This window comes from Neolamprologus multifasciatus, chromosome 11, assembly GCF_963576455.1.
Source record: "Neolamprologus multifasciatus chromosome 11, fNeoMul1.2, whole genome shotgun sequence".
Lineage (NCBI taxonomy): Eukaryota > Metazoa > Chordata > Actinopteri > Cichliformes > Cichlidae > Neolamprologus > Neolamprologus multifasciatus.
The window spans coordinates 36,271,189-36,290,024 of record NC_140449.1 but is presented as its reverse complement, the minus strand read 5'-3'; the positions used below and the strand labels follow the sequence as shown (position 1 = coordinate 36,290,024).

Below are 18,836 nucleotides of genomic sequence, written 5' to 3'. Positions count from 1 at the left end.
CATTTTACTTGCAACAATGATTTCTGTGCGCTCAGAATAGAAGCACAAAAATAAGGCCATTCGAAGGAGTAGCAGGGCCACATTAAGAGCCTGTTAATGATCGTTTGGACAGTAAAGTGGATTACACTTACAGTAGTCGGCTCGGCTGCTGTCCCCTCTACAAATGGCTCGAGTAGACGAATCAGTGAAACGAGTCAATCAGCCTGTGATACAACACCTGTCCTCTTACTGTTCCAGGCCGTCGATGACCTCACAGCTGTAAAAATCCGCTCTTCCATGATTTCCCGTCTGAGCAGCTTCTGCAGCGTCCTCACGCCGATCACCATCCTGCATCTGTGAGCTGAAGCACAAATCACGTCCTTCCTTTAACGAGTGTGAGGTACGACCTCACAGTTTGTCCTGATACAACATCTGTTATCTGCACAGATCAGTGATATTTGTTTTCTTAATGTGGCCCTGATACTCAGTCATAGACACCCCCCCCCCCCCCCCAAATGTGCTTTCTAAAAGAAGTCCAAACTGAGTCCCTCAAAGATGCAGAGTTCCCTGAGGTTCTTTCAGACACTGCACTGTCATGCTGCCAACAGGACTTCAGCTCACAGCACACCCTCAGTCCCACTCAGCCACTCTCACACGCGTGTTCTCAGCCCATCAGGTCTCCATGCTCCTGTGTTATGCATATCTGTGTTTGCTCATGTACACCGGATCAACACAGTGCAGTGAAGTTAACCATATTTGCATCATAATCTCATCTCAGAGCATTCAGCAGAGAGATCTGCTCTCTGTTCTCAGAATGCTGCTCACAGTGACCTAAAACTTCAAAATGAATAGAATCGCTTCTATTGTCACTACACACATGCACAATGAGATCCAGAGCATCTGTGTTGAAGAAAACCAACCAAAATGAAAACATGGCCGCCTGTACATGCCTGTACTTACATGCATGCAGCACCCGGTGAGGAAATGGAAGTCAGATGCTAATGAACAGAAGAGGTCGAACACTGCCCCCTGCAGGCATGCATGAGTCCCAGTCTAAATGTGACTGGAGGAGTTGAAAGAGTCAGCTCTGACCAGTGCACAGGGTTGGTGGAACCAAATGGCAACAGTGCTGAAAATGCTGATGGAGAAAAAGTGTCCAACTGTTACAGAGAGTCACGCGTGAATGACCGCAGCTTGTTGGCCGCCCCTCCCTGAGCCTGGTTCTGCTGGAGGAGTCTTCCTGTTAAAAGGGAGTTTTTCCTTCCCCCTGTCACCATGTGCTTGCTCATAGGGGGTTTTCTCTGTATCATTGAAGGGTCTTTACCTTACAACATAAAGCACCTTAAGGCAACTGTTGTTCTCTGCAGACACACCTGTTACTCTGTAGACTCTCAAATTTTGGATTTCCAAATAACTCCCACACAGGTGCTCCGAGGGTCTCTGGCTGCCTTTAGATTTGTGTCTGGAAAGACTTTGGTGGTATCTAATGTTTACCTCAACAATCAGACAGGTGGAAGGTTAAAGGTCAGGAAAATCATGGACTCTGATTATCTGATGAAAGCAAAGTCTAAACTTGAAAACGTGAAAATCTGTGTTTCCGTCACTTTGCGTCCTTACAGAAAAAATGTTCAAGTAAATTATCTGATGTATTTGTTTCATATTTTTCTACCACGTCACCTCCCATGGCTCTTAATAAGAAGAAAAAGAAGAAGGAGAATAGAACCTTTAATAAATATGAAAATATTTAGAAAATACTTTGATTAACCATGATATGGTCATGTTTATTGTTGCAATAAATACTTGAAACAACAAACAGCCTCTGTGGTCAGATCAAAGGCACAAAGCCGGATGCTATAATGTGTGTATAAGTGATTTACTGATGTAAACACTGTGGTTATTTTGCGGTAATCAATGAAAAATTATCACGGTGATCATTACAATATGGCGCCAACAAAGACAAAGAGAGGGCGCCTGTAAAGTTTAAACGTTTCATGTTTACCCTCTCATTGGTAACACTAAAGTGACGTTATTTCATTTACAGCCACTCGCAGACGAGATCTCTGCATACTAAGATGCTAGGGCGGGGCTTAGTGAGTTGATCGTGTTTGGACCAATAGCAGGTTAAGCTTCTTAAAAGTATGGATATTCATTAGATTGGGGCGTGGTCTAACGGTGGCGGACCGGCAACAGCGAACATGGAGGTTTAGTTGTCGCCTTGTGTCCGTTGGAGAAGGAGGGTCTCACTGACGCGCATTTTATTTTCACTTTTCCTTTGTTATACTTTGTTTTTTCGCATTCTGTTCGGGCTTCGACATGGAGATGAAGAAGAGGATTAGTCTGGAGCTGAGGAACAGAAATCCAGCCGAGGCAAGTAACTACATCACTTTAATTTATTTATTTCCTGAAGAAACTGGTGAAGGATGCCGTGTGAAGCTATGACGATGCTGATAACATTCGGCGTGGGCGGCCGTCGACTTTTCCCAACCCGCGGACTGATCTTTTGTCGGTGTTTTTGAACGAATAGACGCGACATGTTTGTGGCTCCAACATGGAGGAAACTCCGCTTGGTCCTGGAGGAATCCGCCGCGTGCAGGCTCGCTCCCTCTCCCGCGCTCACTTCTCGCGGGGCAGCCTCGCGCGAGCCTCCCACAGCTAGCACACGGGCTAACAGGCTAACCTGCCGAGTGCGCAGCCCAGCCCGCATAACAGAACCGCGGCTGGGTGAGCGCGCCGAGAGCCGCCGCAGGTGCTCGGCGGTATCGAGAAAATGCAGTCGCGGACTGTGGCTGGGCTCCGCTGCATTTGTTTGAACGCCACGGGGCGACCGCTCGGCCAGGCCGGCTCCCATTTTAACCTTCACCGTTAGAGAGTTACTGATCTGCGATGGTCGTGCTGTGATGGCGTTTGCAGCCGGACTCCATTCTCATTTCAGCGTTTAAGTGCACATAGTTCTAGGTCAAGTCATTTTTTTCTACCATAACATCATTAAAGGGTCTCCACAGTTTCTTTGTCGACACGGGTCAGCTCAACACAGGCGCTGTCTAAAATCGATACTTTGTTCACGTTAAATTGGAGTTTTAACAGTTGTTGTTCAGTCTGCTGTTCCCGCCCTCCTCGCTGTGTTTTCAGGCGCACGAGTGCCGCGCGCTTAAATCTCACAAAAATTGCACGAGGTTCGGTGGGAGGCGGATTTAAACGACGGAGAGGGTTTTTAAAAAGTTTCTCACACGGTCGCACGCACAGTACCGTTACGATCACCGGTGGGAGAGCACACCTCACCCACCGGTGATCGTAACGGTGAAGCTGAGCGCCGGTTTTCTGGTCACGTAATAACCGCTATATGGATGAGATCCAGCGGGAGAGGGGGAGTGCTGGCCCGGGCGAAGAGCTCTGACCGAAACGGAAGGAAAGTGACCCTCGTTTAGTTTTGTGAAACGTCTGAAACCCGGGTTTACTAGATGCCTCCTCTTCACGAATTGCTGGGCATATACAGCGTTACACCACGTGGTTATTCATGTACCTGAGAATGGCCATACCTGTTTCCCCCCCCCAGCCTGCTGGATCTGTGTTGTCGTTGTCATCGAAACATATAAATCATGATGACCCGCGCATGCTCAAACCCAGGGCTGGTGAAGCTTTACGTGTGTTCTTTGATATGTTTATTTCACCTTTGTACAGGTAAATCTCACTGAGATATCTATATCATGGCTAAAGCACTTCTGCATGGATGCAAACTGCATTTTGTTGCCTTGTACCTGTGACATGACGATAAAGTTGAATTCTATTCTATTCTACAGGGTGGGCCATTTATATGGATACACTGTAATAACATGGGAATGGTTGGTGATATTAAAGTCCTGTTTGTGGCACATTAGTATATGTGAGGGGGCAAACGCCTCAAGATGGGCGGTGACCATGGTGGCCATTTAGAAGTCGGCCATCTTGGATACAACTTTTGTTTTTGCAATAGGAAGAGGGCCATGTGACACATCAAACTTATTGGTAATGTCACAAGAAAAACAATGGTGTGCTTGGTTTCAACGTAACTTTATTCTTTCAGGAGTTATTTACAAGTTTCTGACCACTTGTGTTCAATGTGTTCAATGTGCTGTGTTGGATTGTCAATGCAACCTTCTCCCACTCTTCACACACTGATAGCAACACAGCAGGAGAAATGCCAGCACAGGCATCCAGTATCCGTAGTTTCAGGTGCTGCACATCTCGTATCTTCACACCATAGACAATTGCCTTCAGATGACCCCAAAGATAAGTCTAAGGGGGTCAGATGGGGAGACCTTGAAGGCCGTTCAACTGGCCCACGACGACCAATCCACTTTCCAGGAAACTGTTCATCTAGGAATGCTCGGACCTGGCACCCATAATGTGGTGGTGCACCATCTTGCTGGAAAAACTCAGGGAACGTGCCAGCTTCAGTGCATAAAGAGGGAAACTCATCATCATGTAGTAATTTCAAATATCCAGTGGCCTTGAGGTTTCCATTGATGAAGCGAAGTGAAGAGGACCCACTATTGTTGTACCGATAGTGGGTCCATTAGTTGTACCGACTAATGCCACTCTCCAGTGACATGCGGCGAGTGCTACGCTCTTGCTGAATGAAGCTAGGACAGCCACTGATGTTTCTTCATTAGTGACAGTTTTCTTGCGTCCACATTTTGGCAAACTAACTGTAGCATGGGAGATGGGTGGTCTCGTAGGGTGTCTTGCAGTGAAATCTGCTGCAACCCGGTTACTGCGTTCACCAGATATCAACACGATTTCGATCCGCTCCTCACGTGTTAACCTCTTCAACATGTCAATGGCTGTGAACAAAGAGAAAGTTGTAAATGACTCATGAAAGAATAAAGTTACGTTGAAACCAAGCACACCATTGTTTTTCTTGTGACATTACCAATAAGTTTGATGTGTCACATGGCCCTCTACCTATTGGAAAAACAAAAGTTGTATCCAAGATGGCCGACTTCTAAATGGCCACCATGGTCACCGCCCATCTTGAGGAGTTTGCCCCCTCACATATACTAATGTGCCACAAACAGGACTTTAATATCACCAACCATTCCCATGTTATTACGCTGTATCAATAGAAACGGCCCACCCTGTATTCTATATGAGGTCTCGTTTTCAAGCGAGGCCCAGAGTTACAGGTGTGTATGAAGTTACACACCTGTAACTGTGGGCAGGGACATGTGTGAGTGTGTAATAGCCGGGCAAACTGCCGCCACACACCCCGGGCGGGCTACAGTAAATTTTAAATGCTGACGCGTCGGAAGATCGTTTATTTAACACATTATATTTTACGGTCACAGACTGCAGTCTGTTTGTACGCCACCAGGTGGCAACAGGTGAGTGTGAGGCATGCAAGCTGAGAGTTTGAATAAACCTGTGATGTATAATGTGGTAGAGCTGGGCGATATATCGAGTTTTTAAAAAATATCGATATATTTTTATACGAGATATAAGATGTGACAATATCCTTTATATCGATATAGTCTATGTTACGTTATAACTATACTTGTGGAGCCGCAAGTTTGCCTCTCTTTCGTCTTTACGCAACATTACTCGGCCTCGCCCCTCCTTCACTGAACACAAATCCCCCTCCTCCCCCATCGCTTCACCTACAGGAAGCGACAAGATGGACAAGGCAAATCTCCGTTAACGAGTTACTGCGCATCGCCCCGTGCGTGGGACTGGACGCCGTCAACGTGTTAGCTAGCTAACCACGCTAACGCCATGCAGCCCAGAGGCGCTGCACGGCCTAAAATCCTTTCATTTTCTCAAAAGTTGTCAGCGCGCCTTATGTATGAATTCTGGTTGTGCTTGATGGCCGCGAAGCGATTTTATGTGGTACACAGCGCTCAGCAATCTGTCAAAAATGTTTTAGTACGACTTTGGTAAGCTACGGTGCTGCACCGGTTGATGGATTGTCAGAGCATTACGGCTACCGAGGAGCCTCGCGGAGTGATACGTACTGTGCTTCAACGTAATATTACCCTACTGTGTATAAGGACCATAAATGGCACCTGTTAAGAGACGTGGTTACGAAGAGGATTTCAAACTCAATGCTGTCAGTCACACAGTAGAAGTTGGGAACAGAGCAGCTGTGAAATCTGTCTTTGTTACTATGCTCAGCGTCTTTTAGTTTACATTTTGACTGCACAATTGTGAGCTTTTTGTTATGCACAAAAACAACATTGTTTTCTTTTATTTATGGAGCATTATTATTTGCATTATTAAATGCTGATAATTTATTTTTGAGTAAATTTTATGTACATCTATGCTCTATGTTAATAAAAGTGCCTGTGTGACATCTGGGACACAGCTTTGACTAAGAACTCTCTTTTTGTTCTTACTTTATGGCTTAAAAAAAAAAAAAATCGAGATATATATCTTATATCGCCGTCCAGGTAAAATATATCGAGATGTGAATTTTGGGTCATATCGCCCAGCCCTATAATGTGGTGTAAATTTTACTCTCTTTGTCATGTGATGCGGTGGCGCTCAGGTGGCCGAGCTGGTGGTGGATAACTGTCGCTCCAGCGACGGTGAGGTGGAAGGACTCACGGACGATTACACGGGGCTGGAGATCCTCAGCATGGTGAACGTCGGCCTCAGCTCGCTCTCCAAACTGCCCTCACTGCCCAAACTACGCAAGGTCAGTTCACCCGCAGGTGTGACACCTGAACACAGCGCAGTCAGGCGTGTGTGCAGTGATGAACGTCACATGTGACCTCTGATTGGATGTACCTTCTGAATGTGTCTTATGACCTTTGACCCCAGCACTGACCCTCACACTGAGAAGATGAACGATATTGCACTTTTATACATCAGCTTGTTTCTGCCACAGGAAAGCGTATTGTGAGATACCTAATTTAGAGATATGGCGCCCACACACATCCATCTGCATCCGGATAATAAGGAAATCCACGGAGCTGGATCCTGGTTAGCAGTACTAACTTTGATTTCATCTCAGAATTTGGAGTTATGTTTGACTTTGTTTGTTTTTCAGTGGTGGAAACAAAGTTTCATACTTTTGGAGATGAATGAAAGTATTTGAAGTACTGCAGTACTTCTACTGAGTCGATAGATGAGGAAAGATCTGGCAGGAATGAGCTGAGTAGTTGTTGCTGTCTGTGTGCTGCTTCCTCCTCTCAGCGCGCCTGATGATGCGTTTCCTGTGTTTCAGTTGGAGGTGAGCGATAACACCATCTCGGGGGGTCTGGACGCGCTGGCGGAGAAATGTCCCAGCCTGACCTACCTGAACCTGAGCGGGAACAAGATCAAGGATCTGAGCACCATCGAGCCTCTGGTACGTCCTTTCATTAAGCTCGTTAGGCCGATCGCTAACGAAGCCCCTGAACCTGTCGATGGGAGACCCTGAAACGACCCTGAAGCGTAGCAGCAGATTAAAGTCGGGGAGTCTGGCGTCCATGTTTTTGAGGGTTCCTCTGCTTTGTTCTTGTACTGCAGCAAAACCTGAAGAACCTGAAGAGCCTGGACCTGTACAGCTGTGAGGTCTCGGCGCTGGACGACTACAGAGAGGGCGTCTTCGAGCTGCTGCCTCAGCTCACTTACCTGGACGGGTTTGACGAGGAAGACAACGAGGTGCCCGACTCCGAGGCCGAGAACGGTGAGCCGCCAACGCGGAGTCTCTCTGACCCAACCGAGGGGTGGGGTCTGTTTGTTTTTCATGTGCACGCTTCGTTAAGCCGTAAATGTTTCCGTCCACTGAGCGCGTGCAGATCTGCTGGTCGCCTTCGGCCGACTGATTCGGATTAAGGACAGGAAGTGGTCCACGGGGAGGACGAACGTCCTGTTTCTGATGTTAGGATGTTTTGTTCCAGATGAGGATGATGAAGCCGGCCCGCCGGGAGATGACGACGATGAAGACGACGATGAGGATGAGGAAGGCTCTGAGGGAGACGAGGTCGGTCTGTCGTACCTGATGAAGGAGGGAATCCAGGTGAGAGGTCATGAGGTAAACAGAGCAGAGGAGGAGGAGCCTGCCACGGCGTGCTCACAGTTTAACGTGTTTTTAACATATTTTAAGGATGAAGAGGACGATGGAGACTACGTCGAGGAGGACGAAGAGGACGAGGAGGAAGAAGAGGATGGAGGTTTGTGTCGCTGAAACGTGATTGGATTCTTTTGGGGGGAGGGGGGTTGTTGTTGTGGCTGTGGCGGTCGTCACGGTGACTTCACCGTCGATGTCTGTGTTACAGTAACGATGACATCATGGCGTTTAAACTGCACGCTTAGGCCACGTTTCCCTGGTGACAGCTTTTACATGTGCGTGGTTACCCGATGATGTCATTGCAAGTTTCGCTGTCATGTGATTGATGTGTTCGATGAAACCCGGTCCGTGCAGCGCCACCTAGTGGTAAAAATGCTGTGAAGGAATTGTAGTTCCTTCTGTCAGGGTTGCTTCCTCCTCAGTGTCACCGTGTTATTGATCAACGATTACTGATTATTGATCAGGTGATTGATGGCTGCTCTGATTTCCTCAGATGAGGACGGCGCCGCTGTTCAGGGCGAGAAGAGGAAGAGAGACGCCGATGATGAAGGTGAAGATGACGACGACGAGTAGTCCAACCACCTTCGTACGCTATATCATCTGACCCCCCCCCCCCCCCCCCCCCCCCCCCCCCCCCGCCTCCCCCCACCCCTCCCCACCTCCCCCTGACCCTGGCAGGCCGTGGTTATGGAGCTCCAGACAACCAGGAAACTGCGATCAGGCTCATCGCTGTCCTTCACCGCGGTGATGTCACTCCTCCGCCGGCCAGCTGGTCAGCAGGAAGTCGATAACAGAGCTCAGAAATGCGCCGCGTTCCCTCAGACACGCACAGATATGGGATTCAGGAAAGTCATGAAGGACAAAAACATAGGAACACCTCAGCAGCCCCTCGGTCTGCTCCAGATTCATCACATCCTCATCCTCTGCCTGCTGCTCATCACACAGACAGCAGGGGGCGGCGACACGCCATTCCTCACTCCTGTGATACATTTAACAATCCCAGCAACGCCCTTCGTGATTGGTGTTTATCTCAATCATGTCTGTGAAGGTTCTCGGTCATCGTGGTCATCGTGATCTAAGGAGCTTGGAAAGAAACGCGTCTGGACTGCAGACCTGAAGCGTCTCAGAGGTGAAACATCTTCAAGCCACTTAAAGGAGTCCAGACACTTTTCTTTCCAAGCTCTTAGACATCACAGCGCTGTCACTGTCTGCCTAGAGAACGCGGCGTGTTCCTGTCTCCTTTATTGATTATCGATCAGCTGGAAGGCGGAGCTCCTCCCAGTCAACCCAGTTCTCCTGAGCATGTGACTCCACTCTACACTACCCATGATTCTCAGCAGCTGATTGCGCCAAACATGGATCCAGAGTTGCCCTCTCTCTGCTCTCTGATTGGATGACTCCAAAGCTCTTTGTAGTTGGCTCCTCCCCTAAGCTTTTTTCTTCATTCTTTTAAATTGACTGTTACTGTTTTAACCCCGCCCCCCGTCACCTGTGGGTCTGCGGCCTCCCTCCCCACCCCCACGGGTCCCTGTGTAAATAGAAGTGAACTGGTCTCTGTAGGTTTGTGCTGTCGTCCGTTTGGCCTGATCTGTCGTGTTTGGAAGCGTGACGCTGGAGCGATGCTCCTCCTCCTCCGTAATTTTATTTTTTTATTCCTGTGTTCTGATCGTGTTGCTGTAACCAGAGTGTTTTTGAATAAAATGACTGAAATCTCCACGTCTTCTCCTTTCTCGTCACATCTCAATGATTCACGCCCTAAATTATGAAAACAATTTTATTTTTCACTTTAGAATAAAGAACAATCAGAAATGGAACGGCTCCTCGTGTTCTTCTTCCCGATGATGCCGTCTCTTGGTGTAGCTACGTCTATCACTGCGCGTGTCCACCATCACCAGTTTGTCCAGCAGGAAGTCTCGGGGTTGGCTGCTGTGGCAGCGCCCAGCTCCTGGACTGTGTTCCTGCGCCGCCATGATCCGTATCCAGTGATGATGAATCTTTTTTTGTGGAAATCTGCTGCAGGTTTCCAACCTGTTGGTTTCCAGCTGTAGTTGCAGCTCTCTGCCTGCAGAGGGCAGCGTTGTCCCTTTGTGAGGGTCATAATGTGTCACCTGAGAACAGGCCAGATGTTTAGTTAAAATAAGTTCCCTGGTGAGCCACGCCCATTTTTCCAATGTTTTATTTTTAATATTTTGTAATAAGCACGTGACTCATTTACTTATCGATGATTGGTTCTTTCTGCTGACAGCTCATCAAATGATTTCACATCATTTCAGTCACTTCCTGCTGTGCGTGTGTGTGTTTGACTCGATACACTCCTGTCATGAGCACTCGGTCCTCTGAAGATTTATTTTGTCCTTATATGGATGTACAGCACAACGAGGGGCGGAGCCAAGCACACGCAGCTCTGATTTCTGTGATAAAAATGTTTTACTTCACTTTTTATAGAAACTGTTTGAGGGAGGAAATTAAACAGAGTCTGGATCAGTCTCTGTTTTTCACAGACGAGCGTTCGGGCGTCTTACAGCGCCATGGTGACGATCAGGCGGTCAAAGTTCATCGTGAGACTCGTAAAGTCATCAAACTGATTTGATAAGCTTCAGGTGCCAAATCATTGACCTTGTTCCTCATCTTAAACCTGCTCTTTGATCTTTTACCATTATAATCTGTCTCAGAGGTCAAAGGTCACCGTACAGAAGCACGGCCTCAGTGGACCGCGGGATCTGTCTGTCTGACCTCGCAGTCCATCGTTGGTCAGTCATGAAGCAGAAGTGTTTATGATGAAACCTGCAGTCAGCTGACACTGATGAGGTAACACACGCACACACACACTCGCGCACACACACACACGCACACACACACACTCACACACACACAGCTGCAGACGACGCCGATCCATCGATCTGATGATCACCTCACATTTACTTACAGACTTTGTTTATGGCGCTTGGTGTTGTTCCCACAGGGAGGCGACTAACACTGACGTGTGTGTGCCTCACCTGTGTGCTGCAGGTGTGTGTGTGTGTGCCTCACCTGTGTGCTGCAGGTGTGTGTGTGTGTGCCTCACCTGTGTGCTGCAGGTGTGTGTGTGTGTGCCTCACCTGTGTGCTGCAGGTGTGTGTGTGTGTGCCTCACCTGTGTGCTGCAGGTGTGTGTGTGTGTGTGCCTCACCTGTGTGCTGCAGGTGTGTGTGTGTGTGCCTCACCTGTGCTGCAGGTGTGTGTGTGTGTGTGTGTGCCTCACCTGTGTGCTGCAGGTGTGTGTGTGCCTCACCTGTGTGCTGCAGGTGTGTGTGTGTGCCTCACCTGTGCTGCAGGTGTGTGTGTGTATGTAAATGTCTTTGATTTGTTTCGATCATCAGACTCCACCTGATAAGCAAATGATCTGCAGTTTGCATCCAGTTTGAATGAGAGCGACCTGCACACCCGCTGATGCTGGAAAACACCTGCTTTACTCTGCAGCGGGGGCGTAGGCGAGGGTAGGCGTGTCCACCGCAGGGCGGTGACCAGCGAGGGACTTTGAAGCTCTCAGACGTCACTGGTGAGTGGGCCTGCTCTTCCTCAGCTTTTCATGACTCTAGAGTTTTGACAGGCTGGTCACGACGGCTTCAGCGTCCCGCTCTCGCCCTCAGAGGTTTAGGATGATAAATGTGGTGCACGCTGTCGGCTGAATCTCACTGTAACTGAACCCCTGCAGGTATCACACCTGCGTCTCAGCTCAGCCTCTGCACACACCAGCCGGCTCCTCCGCAGGAGCAACCTTTAACCAGCAGAAGTCACGATGATGCTTCCTGCCTTCAGTCTGATCCGAGCGCCTGCGAGGCGTTTTTAGCCGAGGTGCAGGAGAGCGCCCTGAAAACCGCCACGCTGAGCATTTATTAGTACAGACAGGTGAGTCTGCAGGTGTGACCTGAAGGTGTTTCTCATCTCAGCTGAGTCAGTTGGCAACAGCAGGTCTCTTAGCAACAAGAGCTCACACACTTCAAGTTCAGTTTTCATCCCTTCTGAGGACTTAACTCACATTCGTTTCCTGCAGATCCTCTGACGTCCAGCAGAGGCAGCAGTGAGCTTGTCTCAGAGACTCCATGTTAAAACGTTACAGCAGAAATAAACGTGTTTACAGGATGATACTCGAACGTGATAGGGGCGTGGCCTCTTTGACCAACAGGTATCTGTAGCTGCTAGCCATCTGCTAGCATCACCTGTGTTTGTGCTGTCAGAGCCTTTGGCGAGTGAAATTTGAGGATTTTGATTGGATGTTCCTGATTAAATGTGTCTGTGGAAGTAAACTGACAATGTAATTCGTCTAAACCTTAAATCTAATCTGAATCCAACGTTCCACAGAATAAACTTAACCCCATTGGGGTCAAATTTCAAGTTTAGTCATTACGAGCCAATTTGTGAGGCCCCACATTGACTCAAAACAGGAACACACACACACTCCTCATCAGCAGATTAAACAGACACAGATCCAGGTTGAGTTTGCAGGTTTTATTTTAGCACATGAACTGATCAGGACTCACAGCATCACCACCTGCTTCACATCCCTTCAGGACTACATCTCCCATCATCCCCTCTGGGGTTAAGGCTACAGCAGCTGGCGAGGAGAAGTGCGAGTATAAAATGATCAAAACACAGGAAGAGGAAACAGATACAGCACGTGCAAGGACAGATACAGATCAATAAAATCAATCACAATCAACCGGTTCTCACACCCGCCTCTGACGGATGTGCTGAAACTACCTGTTTGTTATTTATTGCTCTGAGCCTCGATCATCTTCAGCTCAATACAATCTGATAGAAAAATAAACTTAGAGGAAACTCGCTGATTGTTATTGTGGAATCGAAAAACCGTCTGAGCACGCTCACAGGTGTGCACCGCGAAGAAACTGAGTGTGACGGGTCGTTTCCATGGACACGCATGATTCGAGGTCACGCTATGGCTGTTAAAGACACCCTGGATGTTGAACCTGCTTCATAGTGCAGAGCTCAGGAGCTCTGATTGGACAGTTGGTCCAGCTCCTGATGAACTTTTACACCTGAGTTTCCAGCTACGACTGAAGGCGGCACATTCAGAGAAGAAGAGTCCGAGGAGGACGAAGCAAAAGCCGCAGCGTAGATCGGTTCATCCTCGCCGTGACGGCGGCTGAGACAATGACCGGTCAGATTATTCTTGTGTGAACTTTTCTAACAACGTGTGAAAGTAGCTGAACCTGGTTCTGGTCTGTTGTTTGACGGCTGAAGCGGACGCCAAAAGCAAAACTTCATGTACCGACTTTAAATTCCTTAATAACAGCTGCACAAACATCGCTCCGACCTCCTCTGCAGTCAGAACAAAACCAGTCGCATTAACTGGTTCTGATGGAAGTCCAGAGCTCCAGAAAAAGCTGGTCCGTGACGCTGAAATCAATCATCAGCAGTTCGTCACTTTCAGAGTCGTCCTCCAACTCTGACCTCCACCCTGCATTCACACCGTCGACTGATTACTCTTCAGTTCAAGCCTCAAACTGAAGGTTTGTCCCAGGAAGCACAAAGGATCCACAGGTAAGGCCAGGATGAGATCGGGGGCCACAGTTTCCACGTCTCAAACTCTCGTCTTGGCACATTTCCGGTCTCTCTGACACTGACGTCAGCTAAGTTTCCTTTAAAGGAACCTAAACTGAAAACTACTCGGGTTAATCAAAGGCAGCGAGCCGACCAACCAGAATCAGGAACCTTCTGAGGAACACTTCCTGTTAGGTTTTGGAGGTTTGACCTGTAGGTTAGTCTCTGAGGGATCGATGCCTCAGGCATCAAGTCCTGGAAGCAGCTACAACCTGAATTTAAAGAGTTTCAAAGTGATTCGTCCATCTTCATCTGAAGTCCATCGGACACGACCGCTCGCCCGAGTCGTGCCGGCCGGCTCACATCAGGCTCTTGCGGTCCGGGTTTAGTCTGGAACTTTTAGAAGAGGTGATGGGCGAGGTGGAGTCCAGCTGTTGGTACAACGCCCTGAGCTCCTTCACCTCCTCCAGCACCTCCTGCGCCTGACTCCAGGACGCCTTCGCCTCCTTCAGGAGTCTTTCTGCCTCGGTCGACTCCTTCCCCCACCTCACCATTCCCCGCTCACCCTCGCTGTCGCCCCGCACTTCCTTCAGCAGCCTTTCCGTCTTCTCCAACTTCTGGCTGATGAGCTCCTGCAGCCGACTGACGGGCGCCATCGCGGCGGTCGGTGCGGAGGCAGGCGAACGACTCCCTGCCGCCGCTTTACTCTTATCGGCTCTGGTCTCAGAGTGGCTCAGGATCTCATCCATGGAGGCGCAGCGGTTTTTCTCTGCCGTCGTGAGGCGTTTTTCTGGCTGGGGGGTCTGCTCCGAGACCACCGTCACCTCGCGGGGAAGGCTGTGAGATTTCCCAGCAGCCTCGGCAGTCCGAGCTGAGAGCGCGCCGTCTGTTTTGGACCTGGCACAGTCCGGACTGAGGTGGGAATTTTCCAAGCCGGCTCCTTGAGCGTTTGCAGCATCCTCTTCCTGGATCAGGTCCAGAGTCAGCATCCCATCCGAGGAGGAGGTGGAGGCCTGACAGAGAGAGGAGGAAAATCAACAAAGACACAAAGAGTCTGACGACCAGAACGAAGAGTCGCACAGTCAGTCTGCACATGCCTGACAGGTCAGAACAAATGTTTAGGTGCAAAGCAGAGGAAAAACGATTTGTGCCAAAGAAGAGCCCAAAATAAAAACTGTTCAGTGCTTCTATTAAAACAAAGAAAAACTGTGAACGGCATCTATGAACTGTTCGAAATATCCAGAAAACACTCTGCTGAAAAAACACGAAAAACTGGAAAAACTTACCAACTGTTCAAAACGGCTCATAACCCCAAAATCTGAATAACACAGAACATCCCAGAATAAGGCAGCACGCTGTAAAAGTGTCCAAACAGGACGTGCCAGCTGCCAACCTGCAACCTGCCTCATCATTCACATCAGAAGTTCGAGGTTTGATGAAGAATAAAGTCCCAGAGGAAGAGGAGGATACTGACCACAGCCAGCAGGTGGCCTCTGGTTGGCAGTCGGCGGTTGTGAGGGATCTTCACTCGATCGCGAGTCAGATGAGACAGCTGCGCGTCCTCGACCATCACCTAAAAACAAACGAGGAAGAAGAAGGCACGTGGCCACCAATCACTGTGGGAGCTCCTGACACCGTCACATAAAGACGACCTGCAGTCATCATCATCATCATCATCATCATCATCATCATCATGATGCTCTCGCAGACAGACCGATGGACGGAGCCGCGAACGCTTCCATGTAGGTAACTTAGCGTTAGCCAGCACGAGCTCGACGTCCTGCTGACGCTGGCCGTACTTCCTGTTGACAGTCAGACTGTTTATGCTACCTGGTGATTGGATGGATTCCTCAGTCTAAGGCGTGGCCACCGCATGTCGTGACCTCAGGAGTTTGGATATAACAGCACATCATCAATAGGACATGCGTGTGGTTCAGCCTGGAACACGCTGTGAAAGACTATTGATCAGGTATCGATGTGAGTATCGAGCGGTGGAAAAGGCAGCAGCTGCTCTGGCACGTGCGCTGCTGCAGAATAAACAGAAAAGTCGCAGGAAACGCCAACATCGAGAGTCAGACCTGCATTAAAATCAGACGCCGCTCAGGCGTGTAACAGGAAGTGAGTGGGGGAAGCAGCCCAGTCACGTGAAACACGCATGTTCAGTAAGTTCTGCTTTCATCATGTCTACTTCCTGTATCAAAGAATCAAACCGCAGAAACACGTTCAGAAGCTGAAGCCTGATTTTAGCGTCACTGACGTGTTCGACGTACGACGCCACGGACGGTTCTGCACGTCCATCAAACCTCCCGTGAAAACCCAGTTTGTGCCAAAGACACACTCGAAACAAAAACCTCGATTCAGTTTCATTTACAGCTCAAGGGTGAAAGGTCGTCGACTGTCCCCGACGTCCTCAGCTGATCCGAACAGCTTCCATCTTTAAACCTGGAAAAACTACACAAACTGCTAACGACTGCGGCTTTCAGTGGTGACGAACGAAGGCGGGCCCAGTCTTACTGACTAAACACAGTGGGGCTTCCTGTTTACATAATCAAAGGTCACACCTCGTCCAGAACGCTGTTCTTGGCTCTGGTGATGGCGCCATTCAGGACGCTGATCCAGGATTCTTTCTCCTCTGGGCTGACGGCGAGGAAGACGAGGTTGGGAACCTGCAACCGAGCAGAGACACAACAGAGTTAGTCCACGCCATCAGACACGCCGGTTTGTATTTTTAATGTTCAGGACAGTTTTTCAGGCATTTAGAGCTTTAATGGAGACGCCACAGACGCAGAAATGATTTTACCTCGAGCTGAAAGTATCTGTTTATTGTTCAGTCTCACACACGTCTGTACGTTATAACAAAAGAGCCAGCTGCTTTACTGTGAACACCGATTGGATAGAACTGCTGACATCACACATAAGGACCCCGCCCCTGTGAGTGTGTGTGTATACATGTTTGTCTGTCAACGTGGGGACCACTATTAGTGCAAAGACCTGTAGGGGCCTCACTGTCACACTTCAAACCAACATGGAGGATATCATGTGAAGTGGTGCTGCGATGTCACCAGTAACCACAGAAAGGGATTCTACTGCACTAGAAAACAGTAGAATAAATAGAATGGAGCTATCGTTTCAACCATTCTGTCAAAAAAACCTTTTATTTATCTTGTCGTTACACAAACTGCACACAGAAGCTCTTTGTTTCTGCACACGGACATAAGGTGCAATAGTCCTGATTCTTCCTTTCACAATAAAAGTCTTGACATGCACTGTGTGACTTCTGAACATGAACTTGCTTCGAGCAGGGTTTTTCTAGGTTGCATAAAGTAAAGGAAAAAAGGGAAACAGTCACAAAACACATTTATTCTTCAGAAAAGAAGCCTTCTCAGATTGGACATAAAGGTCACGATCAGGACTTTTTCACCGTGAGCAGGTAACCGATTCACGACTAATGAATCATCTCAGATGTGGACTGAAGTCTACTCTGTCTTCATGGTTTCATACTGAGAACAGTTTGACCCTCATCCACCATCTTCCTGTGCTAATGTGTTCGTTTTAGCCTAGTTATAGCTCTGTAACTAGCCACCAGCTAGCACATCATCATATGTCATCTAGGCCAACTTCACGACCCTCCAAACATCTCTGAAATTAATTTTGATAACACCTATAGTCATGGCAGAGCGGTATATTTAGAGATCTTTCACTCATGAAATACCCTCTTTAGTTGGAAACCAGTTAGCTAACTTCCTGCTAATGTTTAACTCTGCTAAAGCTCATAAAACTTTTTTTTTTTTCAAGCACGCCTGGAGTTTAAACTTTATTGTAAGACCTCAGAGAAGAGCGCAGGCCCTCGAGCTCCCAGACCTCTGGTAGAGGACCCGAGCTTGAAGATAAAGATCGCCCGCATATCTTAACAAAAAATACATAAAATACATATAGATGGAAAAATCCATATAAATGAACAAGAAAAAGAGATTTCCTATAATTGTATCAATAGAAAAGTAAACTTAAAATGCCTAAAAATAAAATATCTGTGTGAAGTTTAAGAAAAAGGTTAGTTAGTAATAAAATGTATAAATAAAATAAGCCTCCATAAGAGGAATAAGAGGCCGTGGCTTGACCACACAGAGACTTTGGCGGTGCAGGAGGCGGACCTTGATATCAGGTCTCCGCCCCTCCGAGAATTTGTCCTGTATATGACATCACCAGGAAACCTGCAGCACAGATTCTGGCATTTCATGGCACATTTCAGCTTTGGGGGGGTTTCAGGGTTCAAGACCAGGACCCGTTCAGGTAACACACGTCAGTGATGGTCCTCACAAGTACCCAAAGACAAGTATGTGTGTGTAATAGAATCTGCCACCCAGTCTGCAGGACACTTGATCCGCCCCTCCCCCTTTCCCCAAGAGCATTCTGGGTATCTGCGAACATCTGGTGTGTGTGTGTGTGTGTGTGTGTGTGTGTGTGTGTGCGCGCTGCTGTCGAGGAAAGCCTCTTGGAGCTGCAGCTCCACCTGTGCTCACTGACAGCCGCTGCTGAGTCGGGTCAATAACAGCTCCAGCTGCGGAGGTTTTATTCAGATTCACTCTGAGCTTCTGCACATGTGCAGACCGTGCGACACACGAGCCGCCTGGGAACATGAATAATCAATGACCTTAGGTTACAGGAGGTTTGACGAATCAGAGCTCTGCCTCTGTGCTGAGACCGCTGCTGCTGCTCTTTACGGGAGGCGTGGACGGTGTTAATCACAGCGAGTCCTCCCCTGCTGGCGCTCCTTCTGGACTCTGATGGGACCAGCACGCCCAACATGGACGCAGCTTTCATTAGTTTCACGCTCGCCTGCTGCATTTTTATGGCGGTCACTCCAAACACCACGGGAAGTGTCTGTGGACGTGACAGCGGACTCAAATACAGATGAATCTCAGGCCGCCGTCAGGCGGGATTCTCGTGACACCAACAACATGTGGGAGGAGCTTACTGACACTCATCACCAGGAAAAAGGAGCCTTGATGTTCTGAAAATATGTTTCTGTGACCTAATTCCAAGTTTTACAAAGACTCCTCCTCATCCCATTGGCTGTTTGTGAATCATCATCATCATCATCATACAGATGGAGGCCCCTGACAGTGAGCTGGCAACAGCACGGTGTGTGCAGGTGTGTCAGGTGTGTGCAGGTGTGTCAGGTGTGTGCAGGTGTGTCAGGTGTACCGTGTTTCCTGGCGAGCTGCAGCGCTGCAGTCTGAACTTGCTGTGGTTCTTCTTGCTGCGGCTCTTGTTCTTCCTGAGTTCCT

The 18,836-nt window shown here is 48.5% G+C and overlaps 2 protein-coding genes across 4 annotated transcripts in view; one reads left to right on the top strand and one right to left on the bottom strand.

Annotated features, from left to right (window-relative positions):
- The first annotated feature begins 2,132 nt into the window (after window positions 1-2,132).
- Window positions 2,133-9,722, top strand: LOC146509239 (acidic leucine-rich nuclear phosphoprotein 32 family member D-like). Of its 3 annotated transcripts, XM_085176992.1 has the most exons (8): window positions 2,371-2,934; window positions 5,304-5,339; window positions 6,500-6,649; window positions 7,181-7,303; window positions 7,465-7,624; window positions 7,839-7,957; window positions 8,045-8,111; window positions 8,502-9,722. In XM_085176992.1, exons 3-8 carry the CDS (start codon window positions 6,590-6,592, stop codon window positions 8,579-8,581), a joined length of 609 nt encoding a protein of 202 aa, XP_085033118.1. In that variant the 5' UTR covers window positions 2,371-2,934; window positions 5,304-5,339; window positions 6,500-6,589; the 3' UTR covers window positions 8,582-9,722. The 3 variants fall into 3 exon arrangements, with proteins under 3 accessions (XP_085033117.1, XP_085033118.1, XP_085033116.1); XM_085176991.1 differs by lacking the exons at window positions 2,371-2,934; window positions 5,304-5,339 and adding an exon at window positions 2,133-2,346; XM_085176990.1 differs by lacking the exon at window positions 2,371-2,934 and having other exon boundaries at window positions 4,735-5,339.
- A 2,752-nt stretch (window positions 9,723-12,474) lies between these two features.
- LOC146509238 (pleckstrin homology domain-containing family O member 1-like) overlaps window positions 12,475-18,836 on the bottom strand; it is a 15,846-nt gene continuing 9,484 nt past the window's right edge. The window contains exons 3-6 of the mRNA XM_085176982.1: window positions 18,754-18,836; window positions 16,110-16,214; window positions 15,023-15,121; window positions 12,475-14,561 (exon numbers count right to left, since the gene is read on the bottom strand). The exon at window positions 18,754-18,836 is cut by the window's right edge and continues 58 nt beyond it. Coding sequence (XP_085033108.1) covers window positions 13,908-14,561; window positions 15,023-15,121; window positions 16,110-16,214; window positions 18,754-18,836 — 941 coding nt within the window. The 3' untranslated portion in view covers window positions 12,475-13,907. The remainder of the gene's footprint in view (window positions 14,562-15,022; window positions 15,122-16,109; window positions 16,215-18,753) is intronic.

Bases quoted from the DNA above. Each gene is read 5' to 3' on its own strand.
- LOC146509239 (XM_085176990.1), top strand. From the start codon at position 5,250: ATGCTGACGCGTCGGAAGATCGTTTATTTAACACATTATATTTTACGG. The intron at 7,304-7,464 runs GTACGTCCTTTC...CTTGTACTGCAG, and splicing joins TGAGCACCATCGAGCCTCTG to CAAAACCTGAAGAACCTGAA. The intron at 7,958-8,044 runs GTGAGAGGTCAT...ACATATTTTAAG, and splicing joins TGATGAAGGAGGGAATCCAG to GATGAAGAGGACGATGGAGA.